A 17871-nucleotide genomic window follows, 5' to 3' on the forward strand; every position below is an offset into this window, starting at 1 on the left:
TATAGAAAAAAGTAACAACCTAAAAAAAAAAAGCTAAGAGCCAAGGGGGTCAAGAATGGAAAAAAAAGGCAGTCCTTTTGAGTTGATCAAGCCCACAGATATGACAGTGATGGAAAGGAAAATATGAGAGAGGTCCCAAATACCTTTATTTATTTTCATAGTAAGGATCATTATGTGTGGCTAACTTGCAACTTGGAGAAAGAGAAGGGGAGGAGGGAAAGAGAGAGACTTACTAACAATAATGGTAGGAGGGAGATTGACACTAGAATTTCCAGGGCCCGGAAGCTTGATAATGGAAGTACCCTTCATCCTCACTGGACTTGCTCCCCACCATATATCCAATTTATCGTCAAATTGCCTTCTTGCAATTGGTATTTTAGCGTAACCTACGGCATCAAGTATGCAAAAACGACATGATTTATGGACTTTCACCATGAATTATATACTTAATCAGTGTTAAATAAGCATAATAGAACAAAAATTACTATTTTCAACATCAACATTTCACTAACCCTGGCTAATGTTTATGTTACTCAAACTCCTCATTTTGCTTCACATATCGTGCCCAATTTTTAATACTCAGATATTGGTATGGCAATTAGACACTTCATTTTAGGTGTAAAATTGAATATTTAGACATATCCGACACTTGGACACATACCACTATCCGACATCAGTACCCAAGTCCAAGTAACATAGATACATGTCATTAGGTAAAATTTAGAGGTAAACAACATTATCCTTATAATAAAGATGTTTTTGATACTTTGGATAGTAAATATCATTTTTTGAACATCACATTAATAAATAGTATTTTCATAAAACAGAAAAGTATGAATGCTATACACATTACCTCTAGACAAAGTCGGATAAAAACGAACAAAACAAAGAACAGTATAGGACAAGTGGAAAACGAAGAATGTTCAACTCCTAAACACAGCAGTTAAATTATAGCATCCTGCAGTTTGTTGTAGCGTATGAATGTAAATTGTATTCTTATGTATCATGCTCAAACAGAACATTTATCTTATACGTAGAAAACATAAAGATCAATCTTTTTTAATACCCCTGATAAAGTAGGGAGCAGAAAGTAATCAATACTTAATAAGAGTAGGTTACTAATTTCCATCAATTAGCTTATATAAGAGCGGTAAGACAGCCATAACTTTTGCTAATTAAGAGATTTATTTTTTCTCGGAGATACGAAAATTTGTCATTAAGCTTTCCATTAAAGGTGCAATTGTCATTTCAGCCTAACCAATTGAGAAAATTTATGTTTAACCATCAATCACTATCTAAATAAGCCCACAATGGGAGACAATAGATTCACAAAATCTGTGGAATAAGTACATGAAGTAGACACCTTATCTTTCTATAAGCAGAAAAGCGAAAATTCCTATCATAAAATATAAAGAGCTAACTAACACATAATTTAGCAACAAAAAATAGTGTGAATCAGACTAATTTTGCTTAAGCTGTGCTGATTGAAGAAATAATACAGATATCAACATTGGTCCAAGTTTATTTCCCTTTCTCGCCTCCTATCATTAGTGAGGGGACTTATAATTCGATACAGAAAATCATTTCTGATATATGTTCTAACCAACATCATTAAAGCTGTAATTGTTTGACAAGAACTGCTTGAATGACAGGAAGCAAGCAATAATTAGTAAAACCCATCATCATAATCATGATAATGATTATTACTAATATGATTATATGAATAATTATTTTGGTCTCCTTAATATAGGGTCATAAATCTATTAGTTACTTAGTTGGGTGAAGATGACTTTTATTAAGGAAAAGAACAAATGAGTTGGAAATTAATTTTTCAATTGAGAAAAGCAAATTTGGTAGATTGACTAGAATCCAGTTTACTCCATATGGTTGAATTAAAACTTTGACATTATTTAGTGTTGCAACCATATTCCACTTTAATCTTTGTATATCCCTAATAAGCCTAAGTCCTGAATTCCTGCAGGGTCATCAGGGAAAAGGCAGCTCAACAAATTACTAGACCTCACACAGCTTGTTTCACCTCGTAATTTTACACATCATCAAGCTGCCATGTCAAAGGTTGAAGCTCCAAAGAACTGACACGTGTAACTGATCATGTGATGAACGTAATTATAGGTCCTGACTTCCTTGCAGCAGTCATAGTGGGGCCATTACTCTCTTTTGCCCGAAAACCAGGATATAACTTACTCCTAGAACTCTTCAACAAACATTGACAACATTCTATGATAAACTCCTAAAAATAGCAAGTGATTAGTTACAAATCATTAGCTTAAACAAATGTATATTCGAATCCCGTCCAATTAAAAATCAAACCCCGTTTTTCCATTGGCAGGACAAGACCACGTGGCAGTCATATGTCAGGAAGGTCCCACGGCCCACAGCTTCTAGTTATGGATACATTCGATGGCTCTCTGCCCCAGTTGCCTCTTTCCGTCTCTCTCATCTATCTACTTCATTTCTCTACTTGCCCCCTCAGGTCCCCCAAGAATACCATAAATATATTTGATGGAAAAAGAAAATCACTACACAGAAGAAATTTTCTCTCTCGTAATTATATTAGTTAATTACGTCAGATTCCAGCCCTTAAAGGGTCAGATAGCTCAAGCCAAAAGCAAATCCTCTTTAAATCCTTTTATATATCATCACTTGCAGTACCATTGTTCTCTCACTACATTTTTTAGCCAGAGACTAGAACTGCATCAAATAATATAACAAGAGAGAGAAAGAGGGAAGAAAGAGTCATAGTGTAGGTACCTTGCTCATGAAGAACTTGTGTTAGGTACCAAAGCATTACAAAAGCCTGCCTAATCCTTACAGCATACCAACTTCTTTCCCCACCTTCATAAAAGCAAAAGAACAGTTCAGTATATATTAAGAGTTAAGACTTAGTACCAACACTAAAAGCATCTTACTGCCTTACTATTTTTGGATCTAGTAAGCTCATGAATAGAGCTATGCCGGAAATGCTACACTACCTGAACACGCCGGGGGATATTGTCGGAGTCAAAGGCATGGAGATGAGTGTTCTGGAAAGACAGAGAATGGTATTTAAGTGGCAACAAGAGCAGCTACCTCAAGTCCAACAACCACAGCAACAAGAACTGAGTTGCTTCAACGACTTGAGCATGCTTTCTTTCTTGCCAGCTGAAGTACAAGATTTTCAAGGCCCAAGCATGAATTATGGTCCAAGCCCAGTTACAACAGCCCCAACTCTAAATGGGCTTTTGAACCGACCCATTAAGGCTGATCCAGGAGCTGAAAATGGGTGGATGGATTTTGGAATACCAAAAAGTGGGATCTCTGTTGGGAGCTTGGGGATTGAGTCTGCTGGACAAGTTCATAACAGTTCAGGCTACGGCATGAATTATAATATTTTCAGAACGACGAGTTGCCCACCATCTGTGGCAGAAACTGCTGCCTCGTTAAAGGTGGCCCATAATGTCAAAGCAAGAGAATCCCTCCCATCCAACCAAAAGCTGAGTGCAGCAGCTGGGAGAGAAAGTTTCAAGAAGAGGAAAGCAGAAAGAAACAACAGTACACCACAGGTAATCATCCTTATCCCTCTATGGGTTTTGAATATGATCTCACATTTGGATGCCATAGATATTTCCACCAAAACCTGAAATGCAAGATATAGAGTTAATATTGGAACAGATTTTAAACACCCGCTGATTGGCACCCTCAAATTTTTTTTCTATATGTATTGTAGCAGGTAATGGATACAGTAGAAGACAGTAAAACCAAGAAGAGCAAAGGGTGTGCTGAAGAGGAAGAATCAAAGATCACAGAACAACATTGCAATAGACACAGTAACAGCAGCCAGAGTAACCAAAAGGAAAGCAATGAAAATAAAAATGACAAGAAAAACAAAGAAACTTCAGGGTGCACATCTAAGGACAATTCAAAAGCCTCCGAGGTTCAAAAACCTGATTACATTCATGTCAGAGCAAGGCGTGGCCAGGCCACTGATAGCCACAGCTTAGCTGAAAGAGTAAGCAAAAAACTTACCAAACTACAAATTCTAAACTATAATAATAAAGCACGTAGTTTAAAGAAATGTAAACATATAAATTTTACCAGGGATAAAATTTTAAGATGATTCCAGTAAATGATATTCGAAATTTGTGGATATCGGTGCAGGTAAGGAGGGAAAAAATAAGCGAAAGAATGAAATATCTCCAAGATTTAGTGCCAGGCTGCAACAAGATCACAGGAAAAGCTGGAATGCTTGATGAAATAATCAACTATGTCCAATCTCTTCAAAGACAAGTAGAGGTAACAGAGTTGATAAAGAAATTACAAAAAAAAAAAAATATATCCCTGTGACTTCCAGTATTACTGACTTTTGGCTCCTGTTTACTTGAAACAGTTCCTCTCCATGAAACTGGCAGCTGTTAATCCCAGACTTGATTTTAACATTGATGACTTAATTGCCAAAGAGGTAAAGACAAGCGAAAACCAGTGATTAAGTACTTCTCAAACCAAAAGAAACAAGAAAAACTGAACATCATGTATTTCTATAACTCATCTACAGGTTTTTGCGGCATGCTCTGCCAGTCTACCAACAATGGGAGCATCAACAGATTTGAGTAATCCCAGCTACCTACACTACAATCCCATTGAACAAATGGATCTAGTTTGTGCATCGGCAGTTGCATTAAACCCAATTGATTTGGGGCTCCGAAGAAGTATTAGTGCTCCTGTATCTATACCAGAGAGTTATCTAGATACATCCTGCTTCAATGTAATTTTCTTCTTTTCAATTGGGTGTGAAGTGTGAACAGTCTTTTCTCATTAACTTTTTCTTTCACTAACTTTTTGATTTGATATAACTAGAAAATGCCACATTCTTTACAATGGGACGCCAATGCTCAAAATATCTACAACATGGAATTTCAACAGGAACGATCAACAACATTTCCTTTACAGACATTCACAGGTAGATAAACAGCAAAACATCTTAATTGATTTCCATTTCAATATTTTTAGACTCTATGTAGTATACTTTACCAAGCTTTAAGTTTTTAACTATAAAATTAGTCACTCCATATATCTTGTGTGCTTAACTTGAAAAGGACAGGGTCTTTAACAAAACTAGCTCATGCAAAGCTATCTTTATTATGACCTTCTAAGTATAAGCATCAATCAATCACTTTTCTTGATAAAGTCAATCGATCACATAAATTCCTCAGAAACCTATCGAGATACAAAATTGTCTTAAACGAAAAAAATACTAATTTTTGAAAGAAAAATAAACAAACACAACACGTATGTAGATTACGATAAAATATTACACTTCAAGAAGCAATTGTAACAAAAAAGTTATCAAGCTAACTGCTAATATTACTCTGCATTCAGTGTTTGACTTTGCACGAGGAAACATAAATAATGAAACACAACACAAGTTTCTTAATGGAAATACTTTACTTGTGCAGGCACCATTGAAGCAAGCAATTTAAAAATGGAGATGTGAAGTAAATCAGATGTCCAAAGTAGAATTACAACTTCATGAAGAATTCTATCAGATTTCTCAACAAGGATTCTTTCCTGATTATGTTTAGTACATATAGGTATATATTTGTATGTATCAAACCAAAGGCAATGACGAGAAAATAATAATTCACGCGCCCACTGGCATCCGCCTTCTACTAAATGCAACACCAGCATTGTTGTAGGTTTCTTCGCTTAAGACTGGCGACTTAGCCAGGGAAGAGACCAAAGAACAACTTAACATTAAGGTACTGAGATAAACTTGTGGGGCAAAAGCAAAGCAATAATTAAACGAGCAGAAAGAGACTATAATGGTTGTTTTCAATCTTGCACATCTAATCCATTTCAGTTCTTTAATGACCTTATGAAAAATAACTACAAAGGGACCAACAGAAACTAAAAAAAGAAGATTTGTTAATATGTAGGATCAGACAATTGATCAAACTTAGAAAGCAATTCAAGAATGGACATGACAACAAAACATCATCCTATAGCCAAGAAAATCAACGAAAAAATCTTTAATGCTTACTATTATATAAGGATATAGTCAAGTTTTAAGGCTCGACTTTGCATTAACTTTACCCAAGGCCAAGGAGATAAAGATTGTCGAACCAATCACAGTAACAAATCAAAGTTCTTTAACAATTTCATATAGATGGCTAGAAGTTGGAAGATGAAATCTAGAAATTGGAAAAGGGGCAGCAATCTGAGGCTTTCAGGAAACGAAAATTATTCTAAACAGTATTCAGCTAAGAAAATTGGTAGTTTTGGAAGTTGCAATTAAGCTGACACATATCTGTAAAGTAGATGATTAATCTGGTATTCAAAAACCGAAAAGAAAATTCTGGAGTATTTAGCTAGAGAAGTATCAAGGCAGTTTTGCAAGTTGCAATAAGCTAACACAAATCTGCAAATTAGATGATTATTTTGAGGCTTGGGAGTATACCCAAAAGGGAAATTCCAGACTCTAAAGAGTGGAGTATTTAACTAGCAGAAATGTTGAGATACTTTTGCAATTTGCAATGAATCTGCATATTATACTTATATCCATTACATTTTCCAGTGGCCGGTACTAACTGTTACCCGTTCTGGTTACTACTTACTACCCCTGCTCCCCTTCCCCTTTTACTTTCAAATATGTATCAGCTGGTCCTCCAATTATCGTAATTGTACAGCAAGGGTCTCCACCCTCCAAAGTCCAATCCATACAACATTACTGGACTGTCACCCCTACCACGATCCAACCAATTAAGCATTGAGATAAATGTTGGTATGAAGCAGTAATCACAGCTAGGCCAAAAGCATAAAGATTGCAAAACCGTATAAATTACTGCTACAAACAATTATAGTGGTGTACTGACAAATGATATGTCGTAGTCAGTTAGTCACATAGAATACTGGCACTAGGATCATGCCAAGGTCCTGTCTAATAATTGATAAATTAAAACAAACCGTAAAATATAGATAAGAAATGATAATCAAAAACTGGGTTAACCAGGACATGTCAGCCATTTTCTGCTTTTGAGGCTTGCACGTTCGACACGTTGGTACTGTCCAACTTGAAAACTTTGAAGCAAAGACACTCTTAATGCAAGTACATTAATAAGATAATTTTTCTTTTTCAAAAAAAAAAAAGAAGCTCCAAAACCAAAATTATTAGTAACTGTACCTCCCAAGTTTAATCTCCTGAGTTATTCTTATCAAACACTAAGTATTACAAGGGAAGAAAACATGATAACTGTCATACGCTCATAAGACAGAAGGACAAGAAACAACCCGTGGTCAGACCAATAGGGCAACCTAAGGAAATTATATCAATAGTGGGGCAGCCTTAGAAAATTATCAACAAGCTTTTATAATTATAAATCATTAGTTCATTGCTTTCAAATACAAGTATTTTATGCCATTTGAGAAGTTGAACCATAAGAAATCTTGGATAATTTCTGGAAAAAGCAACAGACCAACTATAAGAATCCAAGGAAAGCTAGATGTCATGACTTCAATCAGAAATAAAAAGGAAAATCATATTTTTGAGGGGCTGCAGCTGAAACAGCTACTTCCAAAGTAGCAACAAGAAACTAACAACTATATTAGCAGGAAAATCGTAACTCGGGAAAGGATATATTCAAAATTAAATCAAGCATAAGACTTTCATCATGCAGTGCTCCTAAATAACAGAATTATAGAAGAAAAAAGAGTTTCAGTCGACTTGATGACTTAAATAACCAATATATCTTATATCTTCTTATCTATGATGGAAATACTTCACATGTGAAACAAGATCTTACATCGATAAAATAGTGGGTTGTAGACTTACATATATATTGGGTGAGCTAATCCTCCTACTACCATATGATTTTGGGAAACAATGAACCTCACCAAATGTAGACAAGGTTACTAATCTATAAACATTAAACATGAGAGCTGGAGTTCCAAACCTATTCTATGAATCATGCAAGCAACAAATAACATTCTTGATCGATTAGACTTCTTTTGTTACAAAAATGTAAAGAAGCCATGAAAAATGCAACTCTAGCAAATTAGATAGTTATAGGCTTATAGCAAGAGCAAAAGGCCAACAACCCTCAATTCTGCCTTGGTACAATAATCTTCTTCCTGAAACAAAGGCATGATAGCCTCAGCTTTCCCTCCTCTAAAAAGCATATAGAACAGTACATATGTGGTCCTCCAGCCTCATCAAATGATCATACTTCACTCACCTGATTTTAGCAAATATTTCGGGATGACATTTCCATTTCATTAGTCTCCAAACACCATTAATCCCATCAATAGATAATACAACAAGGGAAGACCTTGGTGTGTCTCCTTCAAAGGGCCCTTCATAAATTTGAAGTTTCGTTCCAACATCCATCCTTTTGCCAGTTTAGAGATTAAAAAAAATAAATAAATAAATAAATAAATATTGTATTTCCCTCTAATCTAACCATACTAGCACCAAAAAGAGGGGGAAAAGTGTATCCTTGATCGAAGCTCGATATTTTACTCCCTTTGTACTTGTGAATTTACTATACTTTCCATTTTGGATAATTCAGCTCATTGCTTCGTTATCGAAATTAGCAATCTGACAACTGTCTTTTACCTTCTTATTTTATCCACAAGCATAGTTTTTCTACTCATCTCATCTATGAACTTTTTTCACCCACTTTTTTTTGTTTATTCCTCAACCTTCTTTAGACCCAATTTAATAAAGCACTCATACTCCTTGTCGCAAATATCAAGAACGTAAATAGTAGTATAACTTGAACTTTTTTACCTAGTATACGAACATAATGCAAGAAGAACAAATGAAAAGATTGAACTTTTTTCCCAAGGAGGTGCTAAACTTCACAACTCCCAATAACCATAACCATTAAAGTAAAAAAATAACCATTATAAGAACTACTGAAAGCACAAATACAACACAAAACACAAAGTGTACTACCACAATAGCATAGCACCACAGGTTTCAATCATGGAAAATATGAATTTGTTCAAATCACGACCTTGACCAAGACCACGTACCACTACAAGCTTCAACGAATCACCACAATCATTACCTTAGAAAAAGAAATCGTTATGAAGCTAACAAGCGTGAAGGCTATAAGTTAAAGCCAAGATCGTGTTGAATAGTGGCTTAAAGAGGTATCAATGAACATGGCATAAATACATGTAATAAAAAGAAATTTGAAAGGAATAAATGTCAAACAAGAACACCAAAATTATAATGAGGTTTACCAACTTCATCCTTTTTCTTAGGCCAACATTTTTTATTTTGTGTTTAAAGAATAAAGAAGTTATTAGCTCAAACAATACAATCAAAGTACTACATCAAGGGGATATTAGTGAGTAAGGAAGATAAGTAGAGGGAGAAAGGATCACAACAAGAATGAACATATAAACATAAGAAGAATACCATAAAACTCAAGCTATAAGCTCGGCTTAATTTACAACATATACTAAAGCTAGTATCAGTAGGCAAAGGGGCAAAACAAGCAATGCACAAAATCTAGAACTGAGCACGTGAAAGGTTGTAATTTATAAGGGGTTGCTCATTCGAGCAACTTCCCAAGGGATCTTAGGTCTAGCTGAAAGGTAGAACGCTCGTTTGAGTAAGTATGGCACATAAATTTTTTTGCTCACGTGATGCTTAACACATTCTAAACCTTAATGCTCATGTTGTTCCAATTGCTTCAAGAAAAAAATCAAGCATCTTTATTCTTACGAAATGTTACAAGAATTTTTCAACAAAGTCTTGGACACTCTTCTCTATCTCATAAAACACAACGCTCAATCACCAATTACGTCATATTCAATGTGCTAGACCATAAAGCACATGTCAAGTAATCAACTAATGTCTTAATTCAAAGCTATCTTTTCTCCATAAAAAAGCCTACGAATATTCTATGCTTGGTTTTAAAAAAAGTGTCTAAGGTGCGCCTAGGCGTGAAGCGACTTAGGCGACCAGAAACACCCCTTAGAGACTCAAGGCGCAATGTTGTACAAGAGGAGAGGGAGAGGTGCATGCCTTGTGCGCCTCCGGTATGTTAGCTTCTGTTTTTGTTTTTTTCAAGTTTCAAGTACTAAAATACTTACCAAATTACCCTTTGAAAATAGATGTTTATTTAAATTTTGAAAAGAAAAAAGCCCCTTTGTTTAACCAAAGTAGATGAAGATAGCAGAGCATTGTTCTTCTCTTTCACAAGTGTGTCGTCATTCTTAACTAGGTGTTCTTCTTCTTCCCTTTTATTCTTCCCTTTTCTTCTTAGTTGTATTTTCTCTCTATTCTTCTTTTATTTTGCTTTCCATCGCTTCACTCTCTTTCTGTTTTATTTCTTTTCTCTCGTTTCTTCTTATTTTATGTAATAATGCTTGGATTTCTTTTTTCCTTTTTCCTTTTTTCTTTTTATACTTATACTCCTATCCTTTATTACAATGATTCATTTAGTCTTTAGTTTGTTTACAAATTTAGTCTTTTTATACTTAGTTTATTTAATAATGCTTGGATTTCTCTCGTTTCTTCTTATTTGATGTGTGATTTAATTTAAGTTAATTTTTCTGTTCATTTTGTTATAGTGATCGAGTCTTTTCATATAGCTTTTTTATTTGTGCTATCATTTAATTGTTTGTACTTGTCTTGACATCAAATATAATGATTTATAGCTTAAACAATGATTTCATCAAATCTTATTGTATCTTCATACTCTTTGGATCATACAAGGGAATACGGTCAACTCAAAACTATATTATCTTATGACTTTATGTGCTAAAGTAGCATTTATCTAACTTGTATGTTGTAATAATATGTATTTCATTATGTGTTAAGTATTATATATGTTTTAAAATTGATAATGGAGCCTTTAAGAGAAATTGTACGCCTCACATACGAAAAGCACGCGCCTTCGCCTTGCGCTTCGGAAAAAAACCTTTTGCGCCACGCACCACGCGCCTCTTAAGACTAAGATTCTTTATTCAAGAACAACAACAACATTAATGCCAAAGACTTAATCCCAAAAGGTTAAGGTCAACTACATGTACCAATGTATCAGTTTCAATGGTCGTCCACATGTACTCTTCTTCATTCATTATGGTTTTCTACCATCTATATTTGTAAGTATAGATCCTTCATTACTCTGAAAGCATAGAGTTAGAGTTATATCTCCTTAAGAGCAACAATGTTAGTGCAAGAGCCAAAGCATCCTATGTGCAATGATGTTGCAAAAAGCATACAAGAGAATCTTTCTCAAACATGCAATTTACTCCCTTGAAAGAGCAAGATAGCATAGCAACAGAAAGTGAAGTCCTCAAACAAGTAGCAAAGTTGGTCAACATTCTTGAATAAAAAGAAGTTATGAAATTTTTTTAAGACAAACTAACCAAGAGCAACTCCATTTAAGCAAGTCATAGCTTATTAAAATGAGAACAAGGAGAGGCTTCCAGCAGAGTCTTGCTTGGCCTTGCTTGAACATAGGACGTGAGTGCTCAAACAAGCATAATGTTAACTTATACGAGCATCTTTTGGTTTGAACATCGGCTTTTGCATATGCAGTTATGCATGCGTATAGATTTTGGAGAACTCGTGAAATGATTCCTATAAGCTTTTGTAGACATTAAGAAAAGATGTTAGAGACCAAACCAATATGTGGCAAAGTATGGACTTGTTAATGCTCATCAACCTCCAAGAGAAACTCTAAGAGAATAGAGTGAGGAGTAAGCACCACGATTAAGGGAGAAAAATCTTGTTGAAGATTCTCCATTGCTGTTCAGTTAGGGTAGCTCAAGTTCAGATCTTGTCGAAGCTATTACTGAAGTGCACAAACACTTGTGAACAAGTGTAAACACAAGAGATCTAGAGAGAAAGCAATTGAGTGCTTGTACTCCATTTGTGTGAGCAAACAGCAAAACACATTGAAGGTGTTGAGCTTGGTAAGGTAAACACAGAAGGTTTTGGGTATAATATTTACGTTAAAATTGTACATATTTCATTAATGCATTGCAAAAACTTTGTAAATGTAAATATTTCATTAAAAAATGCAAAACATTGATGATTAAAGTGGTATCCTAACATACTCAAAAGACTTGTTTTTCCTTTTCTTCTCTTTGATTTTCCTTGTTGGCTCTAGACACCATAGTCATTGGTTGTTGTTTCTTAATTTTTTTTCTCTCAATTTATCTTGCTTGTGTGTTCAACTTCACAACAAACTCTAAATGCATAAGAAAAGTATGTGTGCGCAATATACCAAGTCCATAACTTATGTTCATCAACAATCTTACCCAAATGCACAAACTATGCTATAGAATTGATTCAATCTCAACACCTAATGTTTAAAGGTCCAATCTACTGAAATTTACGCAGGCAATATATAAATTATTAACAGTCAAGGGAAGAACACCGTCAAACACTACTATCACAAGCTTGAATAGGAAACACACCCTAACACGATTACCTAATAGGTATAAAATTAGCATTAATTAGAAGGACAACACTGTAGCAAAACTTAATATAGCTATCTAGCAAAAATAAATCCACTGTTCGACAATTTACCTGAAAATGTACATGAATTCGCAGCCATTATCGTACTACAAGACATCTTCACTGCTACAAATAGCGAAAACCGTAAAATTATGAGAAAGGAAATATTAAAGGTTATCAGAGAGTTATGATTATGTGTTATCGTATGTTCCATTGAAGATCAATCTCATGAAAGTATCATAAAACTATACAGAAAAATCAACTTATTACGAATTGGAAACAAATCTATATTTCATCAGAAAGTAAATTATAATTGTAAAATAAATGAATTCCAAATAAATGCCGAAGCAAAAACAAACCAGAAGAGAAATCGAGTACGGAAATCAAATCTAGGGTTTGAGAAATTTTACGTACGGTTCGTGACGTCAAAATCGATAGTATTTTATGATCAGTTTCCATATCATGATCAATCGAAATTTGGGTGAATTGTAGAGAATCATGCAATGGGCATAGAAAACTTCGCGGGAATTTTAGCTTTGAATGGAAATGGAAAGAAGTAAGGTTTTTGTCGTGTCCCACAGTTTAGATATAGTATTAATTTTTTTTAATATAATTGATTTGGATTGTTTGTGTAGGCTCGTCTTATGGTAAGACGGTCTTATAAGACAAGCTGAATCAAAACAAATTTCTGTATAAGACGGTTCCACTGTGAGATATGCTTCGTAATGGGCTTAATAGTTCAATAATACAAATCATTAGTAAATAAGCTTCTTGTTTTTAGTTCGTCTCAGCGAAAAATAACGTCTCACAAGAGTAGTAATCTAGGAGTGAAAGTTATTCAAGTAAAAATTCGCAAACCAAATCAATCCAAACCGAATAGGAAATATGGTCTGGACTTTTGTATAAATTGGTTTGGTTTTGGATTTGAATTTTCAATACCGAATTTTTTTGATATGGATTAGGTTTGAGTATACCAAAAAGCTGAAAAGCGAAATTCTGAACCGAATTAAAATAGAAACTCATATATTACATTGAGCTAAACTTCTTATTAAGTGAATTTTGTGCAATTTGATGTACAATTAGAAAATTTTAATTGACGATACTAACAAAAACGATGTAAGCGTTCTTATGATTTTAAATATTTTTGATTTATAATTTTGGTAATCTGATTCGACATATTTGCAGTTTAGATTTATTTTTAGTTGTAAATTTGATTTAGATTAGACTAAAAAAGTCTAAACCGAATCATTTAGTTTGGTTCGATGATTTGATTTAGATTGGATCGAAAATTTAAAAAGAAATAAATTTAACTGGGTTTGATTTTATGAAAAAACCAAAACCGAAATCCGAAACTTTCGGCGCTAGGTAGTCCACTAGATTATATGGTGGCCATTCATTCTGATTTCTTCATGTTAAATCATTAGTAAGACAATATGAATCTTTGATGACCAAAATACGGCTGCAACAGAGACACAAGCTTAAGTTGTTATCTAGCTGCCTGCTGATTGAAATAGTTTTTTGACATGGTATTAGAAATAACGCGACAAAAAAGTCACGATCCTATAATTCAAGTGAAATATTTCTCACCAGATATTAGAATATAGAAGTGTAACATATCATGTTCATGTGGTTCCAACCATCAACTTGAATTTAACAATTATACCAGATGGTAATGCAAACTGCAAAATACTTTGAAATATATAAAAACCAGACTAGAATAATACAAATGAAAAATCAGAATACTGTATTTTACACACTTCACATGATAACGCATTACAGTAATTACAGGCCATTACATTTTACAAGCAACACAATCATCTGCCTGCTATAAAGCCCACGACGCTGCATACCTAAACCGCCGATTGTTCGCCAGCTTCTGCAAAGAGCAAACCACACAATCACATCTCCAGTCTCCCAAGATTACAGTGATAGCAAGAGAAAAGCTTCATTAACTCGAAATAATATATACCTTTTCCAGGAACAACAATGAGGGGAGCAATCTTACAATGATGCAAGCAATATTCACCAACGCTTCCTTGCAATACACTATCGAAAATAGGATCGAGGAAATTTATCAAAACATGTTAATAATTATCGAATGATGAAGTTTTGAGTATTTATCGAGAAATAATATCGCAATAAGAGACATGTAATATTAAGAACCTTTGAACCAGTCCTCTGCCCCTAGAACCAATGATTACAGCTGCAGGTTTCAATCTCTCCGCTTCCTTGCAGATAACCTTCCCTGCATCGCCTTCAACTACCCTAGCGATAGTCTTGACCTGAATTAGACAAATAAGCCAATGTTTGGTTTGTTGAAGTATATAACATATCTTAGGACCTCAACAATCAGCTTAACCTTTTGATTAAGTTGGAGCCTTGACATGATATCAGAAACCAGCGTGACAAAAGGTCACGGGTTCTAATATTAACCACCTCTAGTTTAAGGTAAAATATTTAGTGCCACGTATGAGGAAAATCTGTGATGTATCCACACTTCTAGCACAAATGGCTTGCGTATAAGGAGGCATGTTAGAGTATATAACATATCCTATGGCCTCAACCATCAGCTTAACCTTTTGGTTGAGTTGATTCCTTAACACGGTTCTCGTAAAACAAGTAATAGAGGCAATCAAATAACTAAATAGCCCTTAAATGCCATTTGCATTGTAACGTTTGATACTTGATTTTACCAAACACTTTCAAGTGCAATCAAGCAACTAATAACCAGTAAAACCAGCCAAAACTCGTGCTAAACAGAACCAATATTAATCAATATATTTAAGGATCTGCCTTACAACGCATTTTTGACTTATGATATGTGATCGTATAGAGACTGTGTTCTACTGATTTTCAGATTGCCTAGACTTTGTCAAGTTATAGAACATGTATGCTTTGGGAACTACTCTAAGTTCATCTAGTTTTTCAAAGAACACACCTTGAAATTGCAAGGAAGCTGTTTTAATTGTGTACTGAACTTTTGGACTACGAAATTCCATAGCTAAACTCAGTTCTATTTCAATAAAAATTTGTAGAAAAACAAGCAATCATCAGAATATGGTGCATGTTTTATTTCCTTTGCATAAAAATCAGTATTTAGCTTATTCTAAAATATAGATAATAGAATATGTTTTGTGCATAGCAATTATTTCATATTGTCTAAAAAAATTAAATCCCTCATGCACTCTTCAATTGATAGTTTGATACAAGAGCCAAATACTAAAATAGAAAGTAGTTTGGCTTGGAAACAACTTTGTTGATGATAGAATAGAAAAATATTTTATTCTATCAAATATATAAATATTATATTCTATCAGTTTACCCACCGAGTAAACTACCCACGTAGAATAATATTACGGATATAAAAATTACGTGTATTTATTATTTATTAACTACATATCAAAAGCATAAACTAATCATCAATTGACACTTCACGGGGAAAAACGACCCAGTGGATAGATGTAGCTAAGCTTGTTTGGCTCTGGTATTCGTCTGAAATGAACAAGAAACTGGGGCAAGGTACTAGTGGTTGATGGTCCGTAACAGCCCCATCAAAAACTAACGATCATCCTTTCAAATTCCTTACGTTGTTGGTGCCTCGAGCCTTGTGTTGTCACACTTTGTTAGGTGTGTAAATTAGATCTAAGTGTATACATGGAACATTGTGTGTTGGAGTATGCAAGATTGAATGGTGTCCATATTGGGAAGGGTTGCATTAGTTATGAAGAGTTGTAAGTTGTAAATGTTGGTGTCATTCCTTATCATAGAAACCCTTTGTGCCTTTGTTTGAGACATGAACTAAATAACGTAATTTCTTAATCTAAACCCTTTACGTTAATGGGAATGAAAATTAGTATAATTTTGGTTGAAAAATCTCTTGCTAGCTTGATGGTCATGCTTGTCCAACTTCAGTCATCTCATTTTCTTCATAAATTTCGTTCCAATGCATTACCATTGGAAGAGGTGGTATAGGCAGTAATGAAAATTTAAAAACAAAAAAACTTTTTTGTGATCAAAGTTTCATTACCATGGAAATGACATGTAATTTTTCATAAAATTTTACACTATAAATCATTCTCATTATCACCATTTAATACCACTAGTCAAACGGGCCGTTATGAGCTTCAAGCACCAAGTATAATCGATAGCAAGAATAGCCATCTGGAGAGTAAAGTCAATTTTGGTGAACCTCGTTAAATCCTGTGTAGTTTATTTTTATACATCTTTTTATTTGTATTAACTACTTCATACATAATTCACTCTTTAATCACAAAATATTTCTAATTGTGTTCCCTAAGATACTTAGATAACAAACTACAATACCTTCCTTTTAAATTTATGCCCCTCAAGATCGGTATCCAAATGGAAACTATGTCCCTATCCCCTGCACATCCCTCAAAATCGGATTGCTTTGTAGTACGTTTAGTGCAAATGGTAATAGAAAATTCAACGTAATTCAAGTTAATTCTACTTCAACTAATTCATTCTCTTCCTAAAAGTTCAATCCAATGCATTACAATTTGAAAAGATTTCATGTTTTGATAAGAAAATGAATAGTACATATTATGAAATTTACGGTTCTACCATGTAGAAAAAAGGGTGAAATACAAGAAACAAAACCACATTTAAACAGACAAAATAAAGTGTAAAATCTGAAACTCACCATATCCACCTGAAAAGCCTCGACGGCTAATTTCTCCATCAAAACCTGAGTTGCTCCATAATCTTCATCATTTTTCACATCTAATCAAAATCAAAAAAATATAAATTATTATTATCATCACAGTAAATTATTCATTTAAAATCCAAACAAAAACGAAAAAGAAATAGACGAAAGCCTAACTGGAAACAGCATGAACAAGGTGAATCGTATCAGCGAGACGGCAAAAGTGCGCTAAAGCCCAATCAAAGGCATGCTTGCTATTGTGTCCATGATCAACAGCAATCAACACAATTCTTCCTCTCCTTCTCTCTCCAGTTTCTCTCTCTAATTCTGGCTCTGGTACTTTCGGTATCAACGATGGTAATACCACTTCTCTAAAATTGTAAACTTCTTCTCTTTCCGCCATTGTCTCCGTTTTTCTATCTCAATTCCTTATCAATTGTTTGATTTTGATTTTGATTTTGATTTAGAATTCAAATTTAGTTTGAATGTTTTACAAAGATTAAAAGATCGATTTTATTGAATATTAAATTCTGAGAATTTTAAAGGAGTGGAAATCGTGATTAAAGGAGCCGCCATTTTTGAAGATCGGTGTTTCAACGCGTTGAAATTTCGTCAAGGATATAAAAACGATCACTGAGTTCTCTAGATGGAAATGAATTCAAATGATGAAATATGATGGTAAATGGGGGCGATCCAAAGGGTATGCAGATCAATTGGCGAGGTCCGC

The 17871-nt window shown here is 34.3% G+C and overlaps 2 protein-coding genes across 3 annotated transcripts; one reads left to right on the top strand and one right to left on the bottom strand.

Moving 5' to 3' along the window:
• The first annotated feature begins 2194 nt into the window (after positions 1-2194).
• LOC130828926 (transcription factor HBI1-like) lies at positions 2195-5833 on the top strand. 2 transcript variants are annotated; one of them, XM_057694982.1, is made up of 7 exons: positions 2195-3563; positions 3731-4009; positions 4159-4293; positions 4388-4459; positions 4553-4762; positions 4855-4957; positions 5454-5833. In XM_057694982.1, exons 1-7 carry the CDS (start codon positions 2961-2963, stop codon positions 5489-5491), a joined length of 1440 nt encoding a protein of 479 aa, XP_057550965.1. In that variant the 5' UTR covers positions 2195-2960; the 3' UTR covers positions 5492-5833. The 2 variants fall into 2 exon arrangements, with proteins under 2 accessions (XP_057550965.1, XP_057550960.1); XM_057694977.1 differs by having other exon boundaries at positions 2530-3563; positions 3728-4009.
• A 7933-nt stretch (positions 5834-13766) lies between these two features.
• Positions 13767-17871, bottom strand: LOC130828942 (universal stress protein PHOS34). The gene is made up of 5 exons (XM_057694993.1): positions 17322-17871; positions 17142-17221; positions 14642-14760; positions 14448-14524; positions 13767-14354 (listed from the first exon to the last, which is right to left on the bottom strand). Exons 1-5 carry the CDS (start codon positions 17545-17547, stop codon positions 14329-14331), a joined length of 528 nt encoding a protein of 175 aa, XP_057550976.1. The 5' UTR covers positions 17548-17871; the 3' UTR covers positions 13767-14328.

Source organism: Amaranthus tricolor, chromosome 1 (assembly GCF_026212465.1).
Source record: "Amaranthus tricolor cultivar Red isolate AtriRed21 chromosome 1, ASM2621246v1, whole genome shotgun sequence".
In the NCBI taxonomy this organism is placed as follows: Eukaryota; Viridiplantae; Streptophyta; class Magnoliopsida; order Caryophyllales; family Amaranthaceae; genus Amaranthus; species Amaranthus tricolor.

Excerpts from the sequence above, each read along its gene's own strand:
- LOC130828926 (XM_057694977.1), top strand. The coding sequence starts at position 2,961 with ATGAATAGAGCTATGCCGGAAATGCTACACTACCTGAACACGCCGGGG. Across the intron at positions 4,010-4,158 it reads GCCACAGCTTAGCTGAAAGA|GTAAGGAGGGAAAAAATAAG; the intron begins GTAAGCAAAAAA and ends ATATCGGTGCAG. Across the intron at positions 4,294-4,387 it reads CTCTTCAAAGACAAGTAGAG|TTCCTCTCCATGAAACTGGC; the intron begins GTAACAGAGTTG and ends TACTTGAAACAG.
- LOC130828942 (XM_057694993.1), bottom strand. The coding sequence starts at position 17,547 with ATGGCGGAAAGAGAAGAAGTTTACAATTTTAGAGAAGTGGTATTACCA. Across the intron at positions 14,761-17,141 it reads AGGCTTTTCAGGTGGATATG|GTCAAGACTATCGCTAGGGT; the intron begins GTGAGTTTCAGA and ends TGTCTAATTCAG. Across the intron at positions 14,525-14,641 it reads GGCAGAGGACTGGTTCAAAG|TGTATTGCAAGGAAGCGTTG; the intron begins GTTCTTAATATT and ends TATTTTCGATAG.